This window comes from Pecten maximus, chromosome 12 (genome assembly GCF_902652985.1).
Source record: "Pecten maximus chromosome 12, xPecMax1.1, whole genome shotgun sequence".
In the NCBI taxonomy this organism is placed as follows: Eukaryota; Metazoa; Mollusca; class Bivalvia; order Pectinida; family Pectinidae; genus Pecten; species Pecten maximus.
This window is the reverse complement of record NC_047026.1, coordinates 34,461,314-34,488,517: the sequence shown is the minus strand read 5'-3', so window position 1 is coordinate 34,488,517 and position 27,204 is coordinate 34,461,314. Positions and strand designations below refer to the sequence as shown.

Sequence of the window (27,204 nt, the reverse complement as noted above, 5' to 3'; positions counted from 1 at the left end):
AGAGTGGTAACACACTTGTCTTCACCAAGGAGGACAGGGTTTGATTCCCTGATCAGATGTTAAAAGGTATCACAAAGTGGTCATTTGTCTGACCATGTGGGTTTTCTCCAGGTATAGATTTGATTGGAGTATGGTAGGGCATTAACTTTTGTTTGTCAGATCTCCTCCTGCATTTTTTACCAATTTCTTCGAAACTTAGCAGGATTAATTTCCATGATATAAAGTTGTGTTTCCCCAACAGGCATTTTTGTTCAAATATTTTAATTTACAAAAGATATTGCCCTTTGTTTATTTCAGTATAGAGATTTCCTAAATATTAAACATTGACTTAAGTACAGGATATCATAGATGTTATATAATATCTTACATCTATAACCACTGATGTAAGATATTATATAACATCTATACCTACTAATGTAAGATATTATATAACATCTATAACCACTGATGTAAGATATTATATAACATCTATACCTACTAATGTAAGATATTATATAACATCTATAACCACCGATATAAGATATTATATAACATCTATAACCACTGATGTAAGATATTATATAACATCTATACCTACTAATGTAAGATATTATATAACATCTATAACCACCGATATAAGATATTATATAACATCTATAACCACCGATGTAAGATATTATATAACATCTATAACCACCGATGTAAGATATTATATAACATCTATAACCACTGATGTAAGATGTAAGATATTATATAACATCTATAACCACCGATGTAAGATATTATATAACATCTATAACCACCGATATAAGATATTATATAACATCTATACCTACTAATGTAAGATATTATATAACATCTATAACCACTGATGTAAGATATTATATAACATCTATAACCACTGATGTAAGATATTATATAACATCTATAACCACTGATGTAAGATATTATATAACATCTATAACCACTAATGTAAGATATTATATAACATCTATAACCACTAATGTAAGATATTATATAACATCTATAACCACCGATGTAAGATATTATATAACATCTATAACCACTGATGTAAGATGTAAGATACTATATAACATCTATAACCACCGATGTAAGATATTATATAACATCTATAACCACTGATGTAAGATATTATATAACATCTATAACCACTGATGTAAGATGTAAGATACTATATAACATCTATAACCACCGATGTAAGATATTATATAACATCTATAACCACCGATATAAGATATTATATAACATCTATAACCACTGATGTAAGATATTATATAACATCTATAACCACCGATGTAAGATATTATATAACATCTATAACCACTGATGTAAGATGTAAGATATTATATAACATCTATAACCACCGATGTAAGATGTAAGATACTATATAACATCTATAACCACCGATGTAAGATATTATATAACATCTATAACCACCGATATAAGATATTATATAACATCTATAACCACTGATGTAATATATAACATCTATAACCACTGATGTAAGATGTAAGATATTATATAACATGTATAACCACTGATGTAAGATATTATATAACATCTATAACCACTGATGTAAGATATTATATAACATCTATAACCACTGATGTAAGATATTATATAACATCTATAACCACTGATGTAAGATATTATATAACATCTATATAACCACTGATGTAAGATATTATATAACATCTATAACCACTGATGTAAGATGTAAGATATTATATAACATGTATAACCACTGATGTAAGATATTATATAACATCTATAACCACTGATGTAAGATATTATATAACATCTATAACCACCGATGTAAGATATTATATAACATCTATAACCACTGATGTAAGATGTTATATAACATCTATAACCACTGATGTAAGATGTAAGATATTATATAACATCTATAACCACTGATGTAAGATATTATATAACATCTATAACCACCGATGTAAGATATTATATAACATCTATAACCACTGATGTAAGATATTATATAACATCTATAACCACTGATGTAAGATGTTATATAACATCTATAACCACCGATGTAAGATGTAAGATATTATATAACATCTATAACCACTGATGTAAGATATTATATAACATCTATAACCACTGATGTAAGATGTTATATAACATCTATAACCACTGATGTAAGATGTAAGATATTATATAACATCTATAACCACTGATGTAAGATATTATATAACATCTATAACCACTGATGTAAGATGTTATATAACATCTATAACCACTGATGTAAGATATTATATAACATCTATAACCACTGATGTAAGATATTATATAACATCTATAACCACTGATGTAAGATATTATATAACATCTATATAACCACTGATGTAAGATATTATATAACATCTATAACCACTGATGTAAGATGTAAGATATTATATAACATGTATAACCACTGATGTAAGATATTATATAACATCTATAACCACTGATGTAAGATATTATATAACATCTATAACCACCGATGTAAGATATTATATAACATCTATAACCACTGATGTAAGATGTTATATAACATCTATAACCACTGATGTAAGATGTAAGATATTATATAACATCTATAACCACTGATGTAAGATATTATATAACATGTATAACCACTGATGTAAGATATTATATAACATCTATAACCACTGATGTAAGATATTATATAACATCTATAACCACTGATGTAAGATATTATATAACATCTATAACCACCGATGTAAGATATTATATAACATCTATAACCACTGATGTAAGATGTAAGATATTATATAACATCTATGACCACTGATGTAAGATATTATATAACATCTATAACCACTGATGTAAGATGTAAGATATTATATAACATCTATAACCACCGATGTAAGATATTATATAACATCTATAACCACTGATGTAAGATATTATATAACATCTATAACCACTAATGTAAGATATTATATAACATCTATAACCACCGATGTAAGATATTATATAACATCTATATAACCACTGATGTAAGATATTATATAACATCTATAACCACTGATGTAAGATGTAAGATATTATATAACATCTATAACCACCGATGTAAGATATTATATAACATCTATACCTACTAATGTAAGATATTATATAACATCTATAACCACTGATGTAAGATATTATATAACATCTATACCTACTAATGTAAGATATTATATAACATCTATAACCACTGATGTAAGATATTATATAACATGTATAACCACTGATGTAAGATATTATATAACATCTATAACCACTGATGTAAGATATTATATAACATGTATAACCACTGATGTAAGATATTATATAACATCTATAACCACTGATGTAAGATATTATATAACATCTATAACCACTGATGTAAGATGTAAGATATTATATAACATCTATAACCACTGATGTAAGATGTAAGATATTATATAACATCTATAACCACTGATGTAAGATGTAAGATATTATATAACATGTATAACCACTGATGTAAGATATTATATAACATCTATAAACACTGATGTAAGATATTATATAACATCTATAACCACTGATGTAAGATATTATATAACACTACATTTATATGGCATTTGATGGGCGTACCTGATATATTATTCCACCTGCACTGCAGTACTGTTGTTCAGGGAAAGAGGATGGGTGTGCTAATTCAAATATAATAAGCTCCTTACCTCACTGATGCCAATAAAATCTTCAGTCTTTTAATCAAAAACTCTGGATTGTTTTCACTACATAAAGGTATGAAAAGGTAAAAATAAAGTTTTTCCGACCAAATTGATCTATATGTATAGATGTACCCTGTTTATGGTGCATCATAAGCCAATACATGATACATTGTCCTGTAATAAGCCCACCCCCTGGTTTTGAGTTGGACATTTGTGTTTGCCCCTTGGGCTTATTGTAAGATAACTACAATGTATTATACATTTTAATTGATAAGGAGCGTTACTTGCAATAATATAGAAATATAATTGATTAATTGACGTCAATCAATCAGTATTTTTCATCCCTGCACATTCCTATACATGGGTACTTCATATCATTTTATGTCTGCACTTGTTTGGAAAGAATATATTTGTTATAGGGAAGTAGCAAAAACGTGGAAATAATTCTGAAGACAAATGAAATAAAGGTATGTAATTATGTATACAGAAAAATGATATCTAGGGTGTTTAAAGTTATCTACAGTAAAGATTGTATAGGAACTAGGTTTATAAAGTACACACCCCTAACCAGACATTGTCACACAAACAAAGACAGCCCATGTCAGGTCATAAATCTCCTGACCCCCATGTTTACTTCTAAGTATGGTTAGATCCATGTGACAAAGGACCTGCTTACCTGACTAAAAACATTGGACCCTATCGTAGGTGTAAGTTTACTCTGGGTTTATATGATACCATCTCAGTGTTCGGAGATTAGGGCATTTAAATTCACCACATAATCCATAATTGTTTTCTATGCTGTTGTTTAAACAGGGCTATGCATGACACAAATACTTAATTTTGTATGTGATCTGAAATATACACTTTTTATTGTTCCTTACATTATTTTTTTATACTTCATTTCAAAAGAAATTTGATATCCACAATGACACTGATGTTTATAGAGTTTGCCGACAAAATCATAATTTTATTCCAATCCAGAATTAACTATTGATAAAAAAAACATGTACATGTACATGTACATTTGTATATCAAGAATGATTCAGTCAGAAATATTATGATGTTTTTCAGACAATTTCATTTTAATGTTCCATGGAATTTCATGAAGAATTTTTTGAACAAGCAGAATTAAAGAGATATTTGACAGATTTTTGGGTAAGCCATAAAAGTAGGCAAAAGACTTGTGCAAACTTTATAACATCTCATTACAATTTGTTTTCAATTTCATGCAAGTAGACAATGAAAGGAGGGTATTTTTACTTTTATTCTTTGGTCTTAAATATAATTTTGAAATCTGTCAATTTTTGAATCATTATGAAAATGAAAATTCAGTTGATAGTTTTATAGAGTGCATATTTTTGACTCAGTACGTTGAGCGATCTGTGGTAAAACACCAGCACACTCCTGAAAAGTATAAAATTATTGATCCCACTAGGGTGGTTTGGGTGGCACTCAATGCTAACACACTTGCCTTTCACCAAGACATGGAAGGCTTGATTCTCTGATAATCGGATGTTAAGAGGTATGGGGTCACCTGCTGGACTAAGTGGGTATTCTAAGAGTATTCCGGTTTCCTCACACAGTAAGATTACTCCAGCACTTCCTTCCTGGCCAAAAAAACTTATAAATTGATAAAACTTAATGTTTCACAATTGTTGTAAAATGAATAAAGTTGATATTGATCCAAGTTACTGAAATATGCTCTGTATATTTCATGTTATGTTGTTATTATCCTCAGTGAAGTGATATCATATCGGATCAACAATACATTGTTGTGTTAGTATCAGATCAACAATACATTATTGTGTTAGTATCGGATCAACAATACATTATTGTGTTAGTATCGGATCAACAATACATTATTGTGTTAGTATCGGATCAACAATACATTATTGTGTTAGTAGCGGATCAACAATACATTATTGTGTTAGTATTGGATCAACAATACATTATTGTATTAGTATCGGATCAACAATACATTATTACGTTAGTAGCGGATCAACAATACATTATTGTGTTAGTAGGGGATAAACAATACATTATTGTGTTAGTAGGGGATCAACAATACATTATTACGTTAGTAGCGGATCAACAATACATTATTGTGTTAGTAGGGGATAAACAATACATCATTATAACAAAACATTATTATGTTTCACATTATTTGTCAATTTGTCTCCTGTATATATTGACGATTTTTTGAAATTCATGGCAGCACATGCCAGCAGTGATTAATGGAGTTCTTTATTGAATACAACAGACATCATCATTTATTTAATTATTGCTTTTGGAAATGTGTATTTTTAAAAATGGGTAATTGCAGTTTGCTGTTGCCTCTATCTCCTATAACTGTGAAAATATCATTGAACATTAACGAATCAAAGGTATTCTCCCAAATCAATCAGAAATGTTTAGAAAATCATATTATACATATCTAAGAGGAAGCTTACACTTCAGATGTAAATTATATCTTGTATTGATTTTGAGCCCAGCTTTAAGGACTCGACGACTATACAGAATCATGTTATCCTTGTATCACAAAAACACGAAAAAATAAATCATCTGTCTGTTTATGATGATTACGGATGAAAATATTGGTTATTCTAAATAGGGTGAATACAAACCAAATCAATAACAGTGTGAAACGAATAACAATGTTTAAATCTATTTCTCATACTTAATGACAAAGCAGTTTGTATTGTAAGCTGTTAAATATTTAGCAGATGTTGTGTGTGTGTGTGTGTGTGTGTGTGGGGGGGGGGGGGGGTTTAGATGTCATGCAGACTTTAGAGAATAATTGTTAGTAGTCCTCAGTCCTCATACATTGGTTGAAGATATTTTTTTTTTAAAGAATGATTTATGGCGATGAACATATATTCACACAACTCCAGAGTTACTGAACGCATTGTTTAAGTCCTGAGTTATGTTACTGGATTGATATTTTGACTCGACTTAGAATTGATGTTATTTCTTTTTTTCATATTTTGATCATGTTTAGAAATTCAGTTTGATTGTATTATGAAATTAAATTTGACCGTGTTAAGAAATTAAATTTGATCATGTTTAGAAATTAAATTTAATTGTGTTTGGAAATTCAATCTGATCGCATTTAGAAATTAAATTTGATTGTAAGAAATTAAATTTGATCATGTTAAGAAAATCAATTTGATCTTGTTTAGAAATTCAATGTGATCATGTTACGAAATTCAGTTTGTTAGAATTTCCACTTGATTGTGTTTAAATTCAACTTGATCGTGTTCAAAAATTCAATTTGATTGTACAAAATGTAATTAGAAATTTAATTTGTGTTCAGAAATTCAATTTGATTTTGTTGGGAAATTAAATCTGAAAGTATTTAGAAATTCAATTTGATTGTGTTTAGAAATTCATTTTGATCATGTTTAGAAATTCAAATTGATTGTGTTTATGAATTTAAGATAAGGAGGAATATTTGAGAGACATTGTACTATTCAGTCAGTATCTACCTGCTACACTAATTAACTGGCATTCACAGAAGTCTTTCTGTAAATCACTTATTTTAGACGGAGTATGACAAAAAAACATCGCAATTAAATTTTTTCTGCACATTTTAGGTTTATCTGACAGAATTGATTTTATTGATCTTTGTCTAATGATATTACACCTGACTATGTAATGCTTTATTTCCTATTCAGCAGAGAAACGATTCTCCGGGCTATATTTTTAGCACACAGCTCTTTGTATAGTAGGTACTTAGGTGTATGTAGGTCACGCTCAGATGGTTAGGATAATGCTATCTTTAAGCATACACCCTATTGTGTTGGTTTTAACAGGTTTAAATAACTAACTATCATTTCAGCAGTTTCTAAACTTTGTCAATTACTCATAGCCATTCATGGAGATATCAGGTACAGCATTAAATATTGTTAAAAAAACTGAATTTCTCAATTTGCAGTAAATCTTTGTTTAAGAAATCACTGTAAAAAATAGGAATCTAGGTAATAAAAAAAATGTCAATAAAATGAAACTGGTGTATATAAAGAGGATATTAAATGGTTTCCTAATGAATATAACATATTTCATGAGTATGACAGAATATTCACCCTGGAAACCATTTAATTTTCTTTTTATTGCATTTTTATGCTAAAAAAACTAAACTAAAAGCTTCAAAAAATTAATAGTGTCAAAAAGTGGGGAATCTGTAACATAATTCATGACATCGTCTCTTTGTGATGTTACTTCACTGTTTTGAAAGGACTGATCAGCACAATTTAAGCGTTTTCTGATGTTATAGGAGAATCTGTGCATTAAAAGCTAATGTCAAGTGAATATTTTGTCAAAAACTAGTCTGAATATTTCAGGAATACAGCAAAATAACCCATCTATCTCTCCTCACTTTGATTGGAAAAATTGGCAAGTTTCAATGAGGTGAATACAATGGTATGCTCTGATTGGTCAAAAACAAAACATATATTTTCGCTGCAAAACTTTATATTTTTACTGCAAAATCTTACATTTTCACTGCTCATCGCTGCAGTGAAAATATCAGTTTTATCTGTTTGATAAATTTCTGTATTTCACTGACAAAAATGCAATAAACATTTTTATCTAAGATGGATCTGGAATTCATTGGTGACTAATATAAAAAAAAAATCCTATACGTGCATGATTGATAGATTTGATGAGATAGTCATGTAGACATAGATACATTTCTATCAATATTTTTTTAAGTGGTGTCATTCGGAATGTAACCCCTGAAGACATTATGAAATATTTTGAAATCTATCAGAGCATTGCATCAGACAGACAAACCCTGAGGTCATATATTGACACTGTTGGCAGCTTTAGACCTGAAGAGGTCCACATCAGTATTTATCATCCCAAAGATCTGTGTCAATATTGACTTGTTACATGTACACGAATGAGAGATTGGTTTTGTGTTATGAAACTTACACATAAAAATGACATTTTTCAATATCGGTCATCATGATTGTAAATGTGTTTGTATCAGTATTTCTTATCTCAAAATACTTTTAAAATTCCAAAACTGCATAATCATGATGAAATTAGAATTGAAATTTGTATTTGTACAAAAATAATTTTTTTTCTCTCCAATAAATAAAACATTAAGAAAATAATGATGTGAGTACATGTTCCTGTAGAAAATAGTATCTACATGGATTTATATTGTTTACACGAATCTGAAACATGATGAGTATCTAATAAAGGAAATATCTGTTAGACTAGCAGAATGGTGTAAGGGAGGTAATTGTTGACTAGATGTGTATGGTACAAGGGAGGTAATTCAAATTATACTTTAATATGAATTTGAAATGACTTTTATAGTTTTCTGACATGATATTTGATTTCCTGAGAATTGAAATAGATGTTGCATGTCATATTACATTGATGCATTTACTGTTCTTACCCTTGAGATTCGTTGTAGGAATGTTTTAATCAGTGATTCACATTAAATTGAAAACATTAAAAAGAAATGAAGTCTGGTATAATTAGTTCTTTTTAAATGTCATCTCCAGGTAGATCCCCATAATAAACCAATTTATGTAATTTTAATTAAATTATGATTATGTTTTGGAAATTTTAACTAAATGCTATGTATATAACAACCATTTTTGAAAAAGAATGTTTTTATATTGGAAAATGTTTTCAAAATACAATGTACATGTAAATGATATTAAATGAAAAAGGAAAAATAAATAGCAAAATCTATTGATTAAATTTTGAATAGGTTTCATTATGTTATGTTGCAATTTAGGGGGGGGGGGGGATCCAAATTTCAGTTCAATTGTGAAAATCTTGTTATCATTTCATCTCCTGAACATCTCCTGTGAGACAGGCCATATTAAATAAAATGTTAAGTCAACATTTGGTCCACACTGACATTTAGATGTCTGCAATTTTTTTTTTAAATGTAGTCATAAATGTCATCAAAACATGATACTTTTATTTCTCTGTAGCACAAATTTGTATGAAGTCTTTAATAATCTGTGATATAGTCCACTGATGGTACTTTCAAAATGGTAGCCATTTTGAAAATCTTCCTATCACTAATTTTCGAGAATGGATAACAAATACCAGTACTGTAGTTGATTTTAACACCTTTCTGTAGTTGGTTGTTACACCTTTCTGTAGTTGGTAGTAACACCTTTCTGTAGTTGGTTGTAACACCTGTCTGTAGTTGGTTGTAACACCTTTCTATAGTTGGTTGTAACACCTTTCTGTAGTTGGTGGTAACACCTTTCTGTAGTTGGTTGTAACACCTTTCTGTAGTTGATGGTAACACCTGTCTGTAGTTGGTAGTAACACCTGTCTGTAGTTGGTTGTAACACCTTTCTATAGTTGGTTGTAACACCTGTCTGTAGTTGGTTGTAACACCTTTCTGTAGTTGGTGGTAACACCTGTCTGTAGTTGGTGGTAACACCTTTCTGTAGTTGGTGGTAACACCTGTCTGTAGTTGGTGGTAACACCTTTCTGTAGTTGGTTGTAACACCTTTCTGTAGTTGATGGTAACACCTGTCTGTAGTTGGTTGTAACACCTTTCTGTAGTTGATGGTAACACCTTTCTGTAGTTGGTTGTAACACCTTTCTATAGTTGGTTGTAACACCTTTCTGTAGTTGGTTGTAACACCTTTCTGTAGTTGGTTGTAACACCTTTCTGTAGTTGGTAGTAACACCTTTCTGTAGTTGGTTGTAACACCTTTCTGTAGTTGATGGTAACACCTTTCTGTAGTTGATGGTAACACCTTTCTGTAGTTGGTGGTAACACCTTTCTGTAGTTGGTGGTAACACCTTTCTGTAGTTGGTGGTAACACCTGTCCGTAGTTGGTGGTAACACCTGTCTGTAGTTGGTTGTAACACCTTTCTGTAGTTGGTTGTAACACCTTTCTGTAGTTGGTTGTAACACCTTTCTGTAGTTGATTGTCACACCTTTCTGTAGTTGATTGTCACACCTTTCTGTAGTTGGTGGTAACACCTTTCTGTAGTTGGTGGTAACACCTGTCTGTAGTTGATTGTAACACCTTTCTGTAGTTGGTGGTAACACCTGTCTGTAGTTGGTTGTAACACCTGTCTGTAGTTGGTGGTAACACCTGTCTGTAGTTGGTGGTAACACCTTTCTGTAGTTGGTTGTAACACCTTTCTGTAGTTGGTTGTTACACCTTTATGTAGTTGGTGGTAACACCTGTCTGTAGTTGATTGTAACACCTTTCTGTAGTTGGTTGTAACACCTTTCTGTAGTTGATGGTAACACCTTTCTGTAGTTGGTAGTAACACCTTACTGTAGTTGGTAGTAACACCTTTCTGTAGTTGGTAGTAACACCTTTCTGTAGTTGGTAGTAACACCTTTCTGTAGTTGGTGGTAACACCTTTCTGTAGTTGATTGTAACACCTTTCTGTAGTTGATTGTTACACCTTTCTGTAGTTGGTGGTAACACCTTTCTGTATTTGGTTGTAACACCTTTCTGTAGTTGATTGTTACACCTTTCTGTAGTTGGTTGTAACACCTTTCTGTAGTTGGTGGTAACACCTTTCTATAGTTGGTTGTAACACCTTTCTGTAGTTGGTTGTAACACCTTTCTGTAGTTGGTTGTAACACCTTTCTGTAGTTGGTTGTAACACCTTTCTGATGGTAACACCTTTCTGTAGTTGATTTTAACACCTTTCTGTAGTTGGTGGTAACACCTTTCTGTAGTTGGTTGTAACACCTTTCTGTAGTTGATGGTAACACCTTTCTGTAGTTGGTAGTAACACCTTTCTGTAGTTGGTAGTAACACCTTTCTGTAGTTGTAACACCTTTCTGTAGTTGGTGGTAACACCTTTCTGTAGTTGGTTGTAACACCTTTCTGTAGTTGATGGTAACACCTGTCTGTAGTTGGTGGTAACACCTTTCTGTAGTTGGTGGTAACACCTTTCTGTAGTTGGTTGTAACACCTTTCTGTAGTTGGTGGTAACACCTTTCTGTAGTTGGTTGTAACACCTTTCTGTAGTTGATGGTAACACCTGTCTGTAGTTGATTGTTACACCTTTCTGTAGTTGGTTGTAACACCTGTCTGTAGTTGGTGGTAACACCTTTCTGTAGTTGGTTGTAACACCTTTCTGTATTTGGTTGTAACACCTTTCTGTAGTTGTTACACCTTTCTGTAGTTGATTGTAACACCTTTCTGTAGTTGGTTGTAACACCTTTCTGTAGTTGGTTGTAACACCTTTCTGTAGTTGGTTGTAACACCTTTCTGTAGTTGGTGGTAACACCTTTCTGTAGTTGGTTGTAACACCTTTCTGTAGTTGATGGTAACACCTGTCTGTAGTTGGTGGTAACACCTTTCTGTAGTTGGTTGTAACACCTTTCTGTAGTTGGTGGTAACACCTTTCTGTAGTTGGTTGTAACACCTTTCTGTAGTTGATGGTAACACCTGTCTGTAGTTGATTGTTACACCTTTCTGTAGTTGGTTGTAACACCTGTCTAGTTGGTGGTAACACCTTTCTGTAGTTGGTTGTAACACCTTTCTGTATTTGGTTGTAACACCTTTCTGTAGTTGTTACACCTTTCTGTAGTTGATTGTAACACCTTTCTGTAGTTGGTAGTAATACCTTTCTGTAGTTGGTGGTAACACCTTTCTGTAGTTGGTTGTAACACCTTTCTGTAGTTGATTGTAACACCTTTCTGTAGTTGGTTGTAACACCTTTCTGTAGTTGGTTGTAACACCTTTCTGTAGTTGGTGGTAACACCTTTCTGTAGTTGGTTGTAACACCTTTCTGTAGTTGGTTGTAACACCTTTCTGTAGTTGGTTGTAACACCTTTCTGTAGTTGGTTGTAACACCTTTCTGTAGTTGGTGGTAACACCTTTCTGTAGTTGGTTGTAACACCTTTCTGTAGTTGGTGGTAACACCTTTCTGTAGTTGGTGGTAACACCTTTCTGTAGTTGGTTGTAACACCTTTCTGTAGTTGGTGGTAACACCTTTCTGTAGTTGATTGTAACACCTTTCTGTAGTTGGTTGTAACACCTTTCTGTAGTTGGTGGTAACACCTTTCTGTAGTTGGTGGTAACACCTTTCTGTAGTTGGTTGTAACACCTGTCTGTAGTTGATTGTAACACCTTTCTGTAGTTGGTAGTAACACCTGTCTGTAGTTGGTTGTAACACCTTTCTGTAGTTGATTGTAACACCTTTCTGTAGTTGGTGGTAACACCTTTCTGTAGTTGGTTGTAACACCTTTCTGTAGTTGGTAGTAACACCTTTCTGTAGTTGGTAGTAACACCTTTCTGTAGTTGGTAGTAACACCTTTCTGTAGTTGGTAGTAACACCTTTCTGTAGTTGGTGGTAACACCTTTCTGTAGTTGATTGTAACACCTTTCTGTAGTTGATTGTTACACCTTTCTGTAGTTGGTGGTAACACCTTTCTGTATTTGGTTGTAACACCTTTCTGTAGTTGATTGTTACACCTTTCTGTAGTTGGTTGTAACACCTTTCTGTAGTTGGTGGTAACACCTTTCTATAGTTGGTTGTAACACCTTTCTGTAGTTGGTTGTAACACCTTTCTGTAGTTGGTTGTAACACCTTTCTGTAGTTGGTTGTAACACCTTTCTGATGGTAACACCTTTCTGTAGTTGATTTTAACACCTTTCTGTAGTTGCTGGTAACACCTTTCTGTAGTTGGTTGTAACACCTTTCTGTAGTTGATGGTAACACCTTTCTGTAGTTGGTAGTAACACCTTTCTGTAGTTGGTAGTAACACCTTTCTGTAGATGTAACACCTTTCTGTAGTTGGTGGTAACACCTTTCTGTAGTTGGTTGTAACACCTTTCTGTAGTTGATGGTAACACCTGTCTGTAGTTGGTGGCAACACCTTTCTGTAGTTGGTGGTAACACCTTTCTGTAGTTGGTTGTAACACCTTTCTGTAGTTGGTGGTAACACCTTTCTGTAGTTGGTTGTAACACCTTTCTGTAGTTGATGGTAACACCTGTCTGTAGTTGATTGTTACACCTTTCTGTAGTTGGTTGTAACACCTGTCTGTAGTTGGTGGTAACACCTTTCTGTAGTTGGTTGTAACACCTTTCTGTATTTGGTTGTAACACCTTTCTGTAGTTGTTACACCTTTCTGTAGTTGATTGTAACACCTTTCTGTAGTTGGTTGTAACACCTTTCTGTAGTTGGTTGTAACACCTTTCTGTAGTTGGTTGTAACACCTTTCTGTAGTTGGTGGTAACACCTTTCTGTAGTTGGTTGTAACACCTTTCTGTAGTTGATGGTAACACCTGTCTGTAGTTGATTGTTACACCTTTCTGTAGTTGGTTGTAACACCTGTCTAGTTGGTGGTAACACCTTTCTGTAGTTGGTTGTAACACCTTTCTGTATTTGGTTGTAACACCTTTCTGTAGTTGTTACACCTTTCTGTAGTTGATTGTAACACCTTTCTGTAGTTGGTAGTAATACCTTTCTGTAGTTGGTGGTAACACCTTTCTGTAGTTGGTTGTAACACCTTTCTGTAGTTGATTGTAACACCTTTCTGTAGTTGGTTGTAACACCTTTCTGTAGTTGGTTGTAACACCTTTCTGTAGTTGGTGGTAACACCTTTCTGTAGTTGGTTGTAACACCTTTCTGTAGTTGGTTGTAACACCTTTCTGTAGTTGGTTGTAACACCTTTCTGTAGTTGGTTGTAACACCTTTCTGTAGTTGGTGGTAACACCTTTCTGTAGTTGGTTGTAACACCTTTCTGTAGTTGGTGGTAACACCTTTCTGTAGTTGGTGGTAACACCTTTCTGTAGTTGGTTGTAACACCTTTCTGTAGTTGGTGGTAACACCTTTCTGTAGTTGATTGTAACACCTTTCTGTAGTTGGTTGTAACACCTTTCTGTAGTTGGTGGTAACACCTTTCTGTAGTTGGTGGTAACACCTTTCTGTAGTTGGTTGTAACACCTGTCTGTAGTTGATTGTAACACCTTTCTGTAGTTGGTAGTAACACCTGTCTGTAGTTGGTTGTAACACCTTTCTGTAGTTGATTGTAACACCTTTCTGTAGTTGGTGGTAACACCTTTCTGTAGTTGGTTGTAACACCTTTCTGTAGTTGGTAGTAACACCTTTCTGTAGTTGGTAGTAACACCTTTCTGTAGTTGGTAGTAACACCTTTCTGTAGTTGGTAGTAACACCTTTCTGTAGTTGGTGGTAACACCTTTCTGTAGTTGATTGTAACACCTTTCTGTAGTTGATTGTTACACCTTTCTGTAGTTGGTGGTAACACCTTTCTGTAGTTGGTTGTAACACCTTTCTGTAGTTGGTTGTAACACCTTTCTGTAGTTGGTTGTAACACCTTTCTGTAGTTGGTTGTAACACCTTTCTGATGGTAACACCTTTCTGTAGTTGATTTTAACACCTTTCTGTAGTTGCTGGTAACACCTTTCTGTAGTTGGTTGTAACACCTTTCTGTAGTTGATGGTAACACCTTTCTGTAGTTGGTAGTAACACCTTTCTGTAGTTGGTAGTAACACCTTTCTGTAGTTGTAACACCTTTCTGTAGTTGGTGGTAACACCTTTCTGTAGTTGGTTGTAACACCTTTCTGTAGTTGATGGTAACACCTGTCTGTAGTTGGTGGCAACACCTTTCTGTAGTTGGTGGTAACACCTTTCTGTAGTTGGTTGTAACACCTTTCTGTAGTTGGTGGTAACACCTTTCTGTAGTTGGTTGTAACACCTTTCTGTAGTTGATGGTAACACCTGTCTGTAGTTGATTGTTACACCTTTCTGTAGTTGGTTGTAACACCTGTCTGTAGTTGGTGGTAACACCTTTCTGTAGTTGGTTGTAACACCTTTCTGTATTTGGTTGTAACACCTTTCTGTAGTTGTTACACCTTTCTGTAGTTGATTGTAACACCTTTCTGTAGTTGGTTGTAACACCTTTCTGTAGTTGGTTGTAACACCTTTCTGTAGTTGGTTGTAACACCTTTCTGTAGTTGGTGGTAACACCTTTCTGTAGTTGGTTGTAACACCTTTCTGTAGTTGATGGTAACACCTGTCTGTAGTTGATTGTTACACCTTTCTGTAGTTGGTTGTAACACCTGTCTGTAGTTGGTGGTAACACCTTTCTGTAGTTGGTTGTAACACCTTTCTGTATTTGGTTGTAACACCTTTCTGTAGTTGTTACACCTTTCTGTAGTTGATTGTAACACCTTTCTGTAGTTGGTAGTAATACCTTTCTGTAGTTGGTGGTAACACCTTTCTGTAGTTGGTTGTAACACCTTTCTGTAGTTGATTGTAACACCTTTCTGTAGTTGGTGGTAACACCTTTCTGTAGTTGGTTGTAACACCTTTCTGTAGTTGGTGGTAACACCTTTCTGTAGTTGGTTGTAAAACCTTTCTGTAGTTGGTGGTAACACCTGTCTGTAGTTGATGGTAACACCTTTCTGTAGTTGGTGGTAACACCTTTCTGTAGTTGGTTGTAACACCTTTCTGTAGTTGGTGGTAACACCTTTCTGTAGTTGTTACACCTTTCTGTAGTTGGTGGTAACACCTTTCTGTAGTTGGTGGTAATACCTTTCTGTAGTTGGTGGTAACACCTTTCTGTAGTTGGTTGTAACACCTTTCTGTAGTTGATGGTAACACCTGTCTGTAGTTGGTGGTAACACCTTTCTGTAGTTGGTTGTAACACCTTTCTGTAGTTGGTGGTAACACCTTTCTGTAGTTGGTTATAACACCTTTCTGTAGTTGATGGTAACACCTGTCTGTAGTTGATTGTTACACCTTTCTGTAGTTGGTTGTAACACCTGTCTGTAGTTGGTGGTAACACCTTTCTGTAGTTGGTTGTAACACCTTTCTGTATTTGGTTGTAACACCTTTCTGTAGTTGTTACACCTTTCTGTAGTTGATTGTAACACCTTTCTGTAGTTGGTAGTAATACCTTTCTGTAGTTGGTGGTAACACCTTTCTGTAGTTGGTTGTAACACCTTTCTGTAGTTGATTGTAACACCTTTCTGTAGTTGGTGGTAACACCTTTCTGTAGTTGGTTGTAACACCTTTCTGTAGTTGGTGGTAACACCTTTCTGTAGTTGGTTGTAACACCTTTCTGTAGTTGGTGGTAACACCTATCTGTAGTTGATGGTAACACCTTTCTGTAGTTGGTGGTAACACCTTTCTGTAGTTGGTTGTAACACCTTTCTGTAGTTGGTGGTAACACCTTTCTGTAGTTGTTACACCTTTCTGTAGTTGGTGGTAACACCTTTCTGTAGTTGGTGGTAATACCTTTCTGTAGTTGGTGGTAATACCTTTCTGTAGTTGGTTGTAACACCTTTCTGTAGTTGGTGGTAACACCTTTCTGTAGTTGTTACACCTTTCTGTAGTTGGTAGTAACACCTTTCTGTAGTTGTTACACCTTTCTGTAGTTGGTTGTAACACCTTTCTGTAGTTGGTTGTAACACCTTTCTGTAGTTGGTTGTAACACCTTTCTGTAGTTGGTTGTAACACCTTTCTGTAGTTGGTTGTAACACCTTTCTGTAGTTGGTGGTAACACCTTTCTGTAGTTGGTTGTAACACCTTTCTGTAGTTGGTGGTAACACCTTTCTGTAGTTGGTTGTAACACCTTTCTGTAGTTGGTTGTAACACCTTTCTGTAGTTGATTGTAACACCTTTCTGTAGTTGGTTGTAACACCTTTCTGTAGTTGGTTGTAACACCTTTCTGTAGTTGGTGGTAACACCTTTCTGTAGTTGGTTGTAACACCTGTCTGTAGTTGATTGTAACACCTTTCTGTAGTTGGTAGTAACACCTGTCTGTAGTTGGTTGTAACACCTTTCTGTAGTTGATTGTAACACCTTTCTGTAGTTGGTGGTAACACCTTTCTGTAGTTGGTTGTAACACCTTTCTGTAGTTGATAGTTACACCTTTCTGTAGTTGGTGGTAACACCTGTCTGTAGTTGGTTGTAACACCTTTCTGTAGTTGGTGGTAACACCTTTCTATAGTTGGTGGTAACACCTTTCTGTAGTTGGTTGTAACACCTTTCTGTAGTTGGTGGTAACACCTGTCTGTAGTTGGTTGTAACACCTTTCTGTAGTTGGTGGTAACACCTGTCTGTAGTTGGTTGTAACACCTTTCTGTAGTTGATAGTAACACCTTTCTGTAGTTGGTTGTAACACCTTTCTATAGTTGGTGGTAACACCTTTCTGTATAAGCTGGGTGTTCAAGTTTCTGATTAATCTGGACACTATAAACGTATGACACCAGTTTACAGTCTCAGTTACGTTTTGAATTTCATTTATTAGCTCACCTGGTCCGAAGGACCAAAGTGAGCTTATGCCATACCGTGGCGTCTGTCGTCCGTCGTCCGTCCGTCCGTCCGTCCGTCAACAATTGACTTATTTTACTTCTTCTTCATAACCGCTGATCGGAATTTGAACAAATTTGGTCAGCAGCATCACTATGGGTAGGGGACTCAAAATTGTACAAATGGTAGGACTGACCCCCTGGGGGCCTCTGGGGCGGGGCCAAAAGGGGTCAATTTGGCGCTATTGATATAAACGACTTCTTCTCTGAAACCAAGCAATGGCTATCGCTCATAATTGCCTGGTAGCATCACTATGGGGTCGGGATTCAAAATTGTACAAATGATGGGGCTGACCCCCCCCAGGGGCCTGAGGGGCGGGGCCGAATGTGGTCAATCCGGCTATATTCATATAAACGACTTCTTCTCTGAAACCAAGCAATAGCTATAGCTCATATTTGCCTGGTAGCATCACTATGGGGTGGAGATTCAAAATTGTACAAATGATGGGGCTGACCCCCCAGGGGCCTGAGGGGCAGGGTCGAATGTGGTCAATCTGGCTATATTAATATAAACGACTTCTTCTCTGAAACCGAACAAAGGCTGTCGCTCATATTTGCCTGGTAGCATCACTATAGGGTGGGGATTCAAAATTGTACAAATGATGGGGCTGATCCCCTGGGGGCCTCTGGGGCGGGGCCAAAAGGGGTCAATTTGGTGCTATTGATATAAACGACTTCTTCTCTGAAACCATGCAATGAATATTACTCATATTTGCCTGGTAGCATCACTATGGGGTGGGGATTCAAAATTGTACAAATGATGGGGCTGACCCCCCAGGGGCCTGAGGGGTGGAGCCGAATGTGGTCAATCTGGCTATATTGATATAAACAATTTATTCTCTGAAACCAAGCAATGGTTATCGCTCATATTTGCCTGGTAGCATCATTATGGGATGGGAATTCAGAAATGTACAAATGATGGGGCTGACCCCCCAGGGGCCTGAGGGGCGGGGCCGAATGTGATCAATCTGGCTATATTGATATAAACGACTTCTCTGAAACCGAGCAATGGCTGTCGCTCATATTTGCCTGGTAGCATCACTTTGGGGTGGGGATTCAAAATTTTACAAATGATGGGGCTGACCCCCTAGGGGCCTGAGGGGCGGGGCCAAATGTGGTCAGTCGGGCTATATTCATATTGACTTCTTCTCCTGAACCAAGCAATGGATATCTCTCATATTTTACTGGTAGCATCACCTTGGGGTAGGAATTAATTTGAAATTGTACAAATGACGGGGCCGACCCCCCTTGGGGCTGAGGGGCGGGTCCAAAAGGGTTCAGTTTGCAAAATTGATATAAACGACTTCTGCTCTGAAACTAAGCAATGGATATCGCTCATATTTTACTGGTAGCATCCCTATGGGGTGGGGATTAAAAATTGTACAAATGGTGGGGCTGACCCCCCAGGGGCCTGGGGGGCAGGGCCAAAATTGGTCAATTTGTTTAAACAACTTTTCTGAAACTAAGCAATGGATATCACTCACATTTGTGTGGTAGGATCCTTATGGGGTAGCACCAAAAGTCAATTTCATTTCAGGGATTAATGCACTTTTGGCATTTTTAGTATTAAAATAAAACCAATGTACATGTTCCCATATAAAATGCTTATGATATATATTGACATAGCAATACCAGCAACAAATATACTTAAGCATCATTCTTGTTTCATATCTCATGAAACCAGGTGAGCGATACAGGCCCTCTGGGCCTCTTGTTTTGTATTTTAACCTGGTAGGTTTAGTCACATGTTGATAACCACTAACTTCTTTTCAGGCAAAGCATCAATATAAAATAATTGTGATTATCTGGTCAATAAGCCTTTGATTTGTAATCTGTTTACAGCTGAGGAGGTGAAGACTTCTGGGCAGAAATGTAGCTGTAACATTTGGTGGTTCATTGGTGGATTAAGTTTGTTCATTGGAGGCGTTGGTCTTGTTGCCATTATTGTCATGTTTCTGCAAAACGGGAAAACTGAATATGAGGTAATTAGACTTGGAAATATAATCAGGTTAATAAATGTATCATGTGATGCCCACTGCTGTTTCAAAAGTTTGGAAAGAAAGAATCCCTTTTACAGTTTCCCACATCAGATTTTATACTTCTTTATCAGTCTTATTACTGTGATATATCAGTATTAAAAGGGAGGTAACTTTGTAGAGTGTAAAGAATGCATACAGTATCAAACAGTACCTTTTATTTGTTTATTATACTGTAATATTATAAAGTGTTCTTGAACATTTATTATTAAGAGTACAACTCCATTGTTCTATTTACAGTATGGTGTAGTGATGGACGCTGGATCCAGCCACACAACATTGTACATTTATAAATGGTCCGGTGAGAAATACAAAGACACAGCTCGTGCTGTACAAGTTAACACTCCCTGTAAAGTTGAAGGTAAGATATATTTAACCAGAAGGCTATATTATCAGAGAATTACAGACTCCAGTGTCATAACCTCGGGGGGTTCTGAGACAGACTTTTGGTGATAAAATGTTTGGGGGAAAATCAGTCAAGGCTCATGCAGTGAAACTTTGTTTAGGTACATTACACAATATTTATAGTGATTTAACATACAGAGTATGTAGTATATGACATAAGGCTATAAGATGTTACCCCCTCCCCCAATATGACATACATATCAATACATGACATAAGGTTATAAGATTTTACCCCCTCCCCCAATATGACATACATATCAATATATGACATAAGGTTATAAGATGTTACCCCCTCCCAGGCCAATATGACATACACATACACATGTAGGTGTTATAGGACCATAGCTCCATTCACTAAAACCATCACATTCAGTATTTTTGATACAGAACTAGACAAACTCAGTCTTGTTCTCAAATCTATCGATGTGTGTATCATTAAGGTTCAACATGCTCCCTACGAAGATTAAATAGGGGTGCCATGGATTCAGTCATAATTTAGTTAATATTCACATGCAAAGAAAAACAAACAACAAATATACATATCCAAAAATCAATAGCTGGACTTCACTCTAGAGTGCTGTAAATCTATATAAGGTAACAACAGATAGTCGTAATGTCACGTCATAATAGTACATATCCAGGGAGTGTTTCCCTTACATGTCAATCAATTTGTTGGAACCATCAACTTATAACATGTACAGTAAATATCAAAGTTGATGTGATGAGTGATATCACACAGGCCTTATTTTGTGTCCCACAAGTTTATAAACCACACAGTGCAAACAGGTGTACCCTCATGTTTCGTGGGGACATTATAACATAAATCACCATATTGTGCAGGAAAATATCTAGATTCTCCAATAAAGGTACTTGTTTCTGTAAATAGCAGTGTCGTAATTTTATATTGTTTCTCAATAAGCTAGTAGGTGTGGGTTTGAACCTTGGTAAGCTGGTAGGTGTGAGTTTGGACCTCGGTAAGCTTGTAGGTGTGAGTTTGAACCTCAGTAAGCTGGTAGGTGTGAGCTTGAACCTCAGTAAGCTGGTAGGTGTGAGTTTGGACCTCAGTAAGCTGGTAGATGTGTGTTTGGACCTCAGTAAGCTGGTAAGTGTGAGTTTGGACCTCAGTAAGCTGGTAGGTGTGAGTTTCGACCTTGGTAAGCTGGTAGGTGTGAGTTTAGACCTCAGTAAGCTGGTAGGTGTGAGTTTGAACCTCAGTAAGCTGGTAGGTGTGAGTTTGGACCTCAGTAAGCTGGTAGGTGTGAGTTTAGACCTCAGTAAGCTGGTAGGTGTGAGTTTAGACCTCAGTAAGCTGGTAGGTGTGAGTTCAAACCTCAGTAAGCTGGTAGGTGTTGAATCCTTGCATCGAAAACGATTCGCGCATGTCTGATATTGAACAGATTTTAATCATTTGTATAGATGTATATGCTGAGAAATATTAATTTTCTGCAGGAATTGAATGTTTGCTGTAAATAGAAAATAAAATGAGTGCTTTAGAGATATACTTCTGGGATTTCACTTTTACTGTTTATTTAGAGAAGCTGAAGCTATACTGGTGATGTTTTTGTAGCCTATTCGTTTCCTCTCCAGGGCCGTCTATATCAACCTATGTTAGTAATCCTCAGGCCCTTGCCAAGCCTTTGGAAGCATGTTTAGAGAATGCTAAAGATACAGTACCTGCGGACAAACATTCATCCACGCCCATCTACCTAGGAGCCACGGCGGGCATGCGACTCCTTCAGTAAGTCCTTAAAGATAGGCATTTAATGAAATAAGTGGTTGATTGGAAAATAAGGATGATTTAATTGTCAAGTGAAGAATGTTTATTATTTACAAAGATTGGTTACATAACATCATTTATTTTGTATTAAATACTCAGACTGAACCTATTGGTCAAAGGGGAACAACTCAGCTAAGAATATGTAGTATGGCTGTAGCCTTTATGTTCATGCTAAATTCCCATTATTTCATGTCTCTCTGCATTGTCAAGGACTGGTCAGTATTAAACTTAGGATTGTTTTCTTGTAAAAAGGTTCGGTTTTACATTGTTTAGCATTAAAAGAACAGATACAGTATATTAAGTATTGTTTTATTGCATCCATAACAAAGAAAAATGTTGGTATCCAAACAGATGACTAAAGCATAAAATTAAATTTGTAACAACATAATTAATTCAGGATATTCCACTGCAAATAAAAAAATATATTAGGTAGGTTTATGTCATAATTTCAGTCCACCAACTCAAAGATCACACTTTGAGATCAGATTTGGAAGTTTTTAAATGAATATTTATGACAAATTAACTGAGCATTGAATACAATGTAATGATGTAATTTATTAACTACCTGTAATGTAATTATGTGATTTATTAACTACCTGTAATGTAATTATGTGATTTATTAAATACCTGTAATGTAATTATATGATTTATTAACTACCTGTAATGTAATCATGTGATTTATTAACTACCTGTAATGTAAATATGTGATTTATTAACTACCTGTAATGTAAATATACGATTCAGTAAGTACTTGTAATGCATTCATAGATCCTTGAAAATCCCTTTGACCTTGTTTTCACGGGGTCATCACCTGTTATATGACAATGGTAGCTTGGCAACATTATGATGTCACTGTAAAACAATAGATGTCATCAATGATGTCTTAAAGAATTGAAAGTCACATATCACATCATTAGATAAAATATACATTTGATGCTTCTGTTAATGAGTTTCATATTGTAATCTCTTATATGATTCAATTCATTCCTGATATTGTTTCTGATATAAAATTCCACTTAGGTAAAAGTTGTGATTCTATGTCGTTAACAGTGCCGTCAACAGCAGTCAGAGTGATGCCATTTTGTCTGTTGTCCGAAGTACTATAAAGAAATACCCATTCATGTTTAAAAACAAGACACAACAGGCTCGTATAATCTCTGGGGAGGAGGAGGGACTTTTCTCCTGGGTGACAAGTAACTATGTCACCGGATCGTTTGGTGTGGTGAGTATTTCTAGTATAATGTGTTGTTGCTGGCTATTCATTGGAATGCATCGTGTTCTCTGGTATTACACAGACACCTAGAATTAAGGATGTGACCAATCAGAATGATACATGTATAACGTTCAGTATTGACCAATCAGAATGATACATGTATAACGTTCAGTATTGACCAATATCTATATTGACCAATCAGAATATATATAAATGTCTATATTGACCAATCAGAATGGTGCCATCAGTGTGCTGCATTGAAATCTGCTGATTTCCTTGTTCCGATGTAGATGATTGGTTTGGTTTGGTTTATTAGCTCACCTGCCCGAAGGGCAAGTGAGCTTATGCCATGGTGCGGCGTCCGTCGTCCGTCCGTCTGTCCGGCCATCCGGCCGTCCGTCCGGCGTCAACTTTTCATTTAAACAACTTCTTCTCAATAGCCAAGAGGCCCAGGGACTTGATATTGGGCTTGTAGCATGCTGGGATGAAGGGCTACCAAGTTTGTTCAAATAAATGACCTTGACCTTCATTCAAGGTCACATGGGTCAAGAAGGCTATAATCTTCCAGCGACTTCTTCTCAATAACCAAGAGACCCAGGGACTTGATATTGGGCCTGTAGCATGCTGGGATAAAGGGCTACCAAGTTTCTGCAAATAAATGACCTTGACCTTCATTCAAGGTCACATGGGTCAAATAGGCTATAATCTTCAAACGACTTCTTCTCAATAACCAAGAGGCCCAGGGACTTGATATTGGGCCTGTAGCATGCTGGGGTGAAGGGCTACCAAGTTTGTTCAAATTAATGACCTTGACCTTCATTCAAGGTCACATGGGTCAAGAAGGCTATAATCTTCCAGCGACTTCTTCTCAATAACCAAGAGACCCAGGGACTTGATATTGGGCCTGTAGCATGCTGGGATGAAGGGCTACCAAGTTTCTGCAAATAAATGACCTTGACCTTCATTCAAGGTCACATGGGTCAAATAGGCTATAATCTTCAAACGACTTCTTCTCAATAACCAAGAGGCCCAGGGACTTGATATTGGGCCTGTAGCATGCTGGGGTGAAGGGCTACAAAGTTTGTTCAAATAAATGACCTTGACCTTCATTCAAGGTCACATGGGTCAAATAGGCTATAATCTTCAAACGACTTCTTCTCAATAACCAAGAGGCCCATGGACGTGATATTAGGCCAAGAGCATGCTGGGGTGAAGTGCTACAAAGTTTGTTCAAATAAATGACCTTGACCTTCATTCAAGGTCACATGGGTCAAATAGGCTATAATCTTCAAACGACTTCTTCTCAATAACCAAGAGGCCCATGGACTTGATATTGGGCCTGTAGCATGCTGGGGTGAAGGGCTACAAAGTTTGTTCAAATAAATGACCTTGACCTTCATTCAAGGTCACATGGGTCAAATAGGCTATAATCTTCAAACGGCTTCTTCTCAATAACCAAGAGGCCCAGGGACTTGATATTGGGCCTGTAGCATGCTGGGGTGAAGGGCTACAAAGTTTGTTCAAATAAATGACCTTGACCTTCATTCAAGGTCACATGGATCAAATAGGCTATAATATTCCAAAAACTTCTTCTCAATAACCAAGAGGTCCAGAGACTTGATATTCGGCCTGTAGCATGCTGGGGTAAAAGGCTACAAAGTTTGTTCAAATAAATGACCTTGACCTTCATTCAAGGTCACATGGGTCAAATAGGCTATAAACTTCAAACGACTTCTTCTCAATAACCAAGAGGCCCAAGGACTTGATATTTGGCCTGTAGCATGCTGGGTTGAAGGGCTACCAATTTTGTTTAAATAAATGACCTTGACTCACATTCAAGGTCACAGGGGTAAAATTGGCTTAAATCTGTAAACAATAATTTTGCAATAGCCAAGAGCCTGCAAGACCTGATATTACGCCAATAGAATGCTGGAATGAAAGACTAGAAAATTTATTAATACGAATAAAACTAGCTTACTATGATACATGAAAAAGTAATCAACATTGCATCTTTAGACATGACCTCAAACAACTTCAAAGTTGCTGTAGAGCCAGGTGAGCGATACAGGCCCATTGGGCCTCTTGTTTTGTTAAACGTCCCATTAACAGCCAAGGTCATTTAAGGACAGCCTCCCGTGCGTGCGACATGCATGGGTGTGGTGAGTGCGTATGTGTGTTTTGGGAGGCTGCGGTATGTTCGTGTTAAGTCTCCTTGTGATAGGCCAGAACTTTTGCCGATTTAAAGTGCTACCTCACTGAAGCATTCTGCCGAAGACACCCAGCAGGACACCCCACCTGGTCACATCATACTGAAGACGGGTGAACCAGTCATCCCACTCCTTGTATGCTGAGCGCTAAACAGGAGCAGCAACTACCATTTTTAGCTCACCTGCCCGAAAGGCAAGTGAGCTTATGCCGTGGTGCGGCGTCCGTCCGGCCGTCCGGCGTCAACTTTTTCATTTAAACAACTTCTTCTCAATAACCAAGAGGCCCAGGGACTTGATATTGGGCCTGTAGCATCCTGGGGTGAAGGGCTACAAAGTTTGTTCGAATAAATGACCTTGACCTTCATTCAAGGTCATATGGGTCAAATAGGCTATAATCTTCAAACAACTTCTTCTCAATAACCAAGAGGCCCAGGGACTTGATATTAGGCATGTGGCATGCTGGGGTGAAGGGCTACCAATTTTGTTCAAATGAATGACCCTGACCCTCATTCAAGGTCAGATGGGTCTAATAGGCTAAAATCATTAAAAGACTTCTTGTCAATAACCAAGAGGCCCAGGGACTTGATATTGGGCCTGTCTTTAGCATGCTTAGAGCCAAGAGTTACCAAGACCCGATCTTCGGCCAATAGTATGCTGGAATGAAGGACTAGAAAATATATTGACATGAATAAACCTAGCTTACTCTGATATATGAATAAAGTTGTTATCAGCATAGTATCTGTAGAAATGACCTCAATCAACTGCAAATTTGCTGTAGAGCCAGGTGAGCGATACAGGTCCATTGGGCCTCTTGTTAAAAACTCTGGTATGTCTCAGCCAGGGGACAGAACCCAAAGCTTTCCTCACAGGGGCGAACACTCAACTAAAGGCCAAAAGTGAGGCAGTGTCAAGGGAGACGTTAGGGAGAAGAAAGTTGTTCAGAAAGAAGAGAAAAGATAAGATCCCAAATTTAGTCGCCTCTTACGATCATGCAATGGGGGCAGCAGGTAAATTCTTACGCCCTACTTGCAGGGCAGTCCGATGTAGATTAGGTGAAGGTTTAAAACACTAGATAAGAGTTTTGTTCACATGCAGTCCTTACTAGATATCAGCAGAAAAAGTTCTTACTGTGTTGAGCAGTCTATTTAAATTGAAACTGTCTCCTGTCAAGTGTAAAACATTCAAATAAGATTAATGAACTTTCAGAAAAAGCCGACTTTACAAGGAATAGATAACTCATGGCAGATGTCTGCCACGGGAGACGGAACTGTAGGGGCCATGGACCTAGGTGGCGCTTCTACCCAGATGACCTTTTATCCTGGTCAGATTTCCATGCCTCCCTCGTACGAACAAGACCTGATGCTGTACGGGATGAATTACTCCGTGTACACTCACAGTTACCTGTGCTATGGAGTTAATGAGATTACAAGGAAGTACCGTGCCCTTCTCATCAAGGTAAGCTATTTTGATTGACAGACTGAAAAAAAAAAGAAAAAAAAAACTTTGTTTCCGAGGTAACAAGGTATAGAAGAAATTGTGAGCCTTAGTTTTAACA

At 36.1% G+C, this 27,204-nt stretch overlaps 1 protein-coding gene across 3 annotated transcripts in view; it reads left to right on the top strand.

The window, feature by feature from the left end:
• LOC117338745 (ectonucleoside triphosphate diphosphohydrolase 2-like) overlaps window positions 1–27,204 on the top strand; it is an 82,472-nt gene that overhangs the window by 39,008 nt on the left and 16,260 nt on the right. For all 3 annotated transcript variants that reach the window (XM_033900054.1, XM_033900056.1, XM_033900055.1), the window contains 5 exons: window positions 19,854–19,993; window positions 20,288–20,408; window positions 22,040–22,190; window positions 23,280–23,451; window positions 26,856–27,104. In XM_033900054.1, the coding sequence (XP_033755945.1) occupies window positions 19,854–19,993; window positions 20,288–20,408; window positions 22,040–22,190; window positions 23,280–23,451; window positions 26,856–27,104 (833 nt within the window). The remainder of the gene's footprint in view (window positions 1–19,853; window positions 19,994–20,287; window positions 20,409–22,039; window positions 22,191–23,279; window positions 23,452–26,855; window positions 27,105–27,204) is intronic.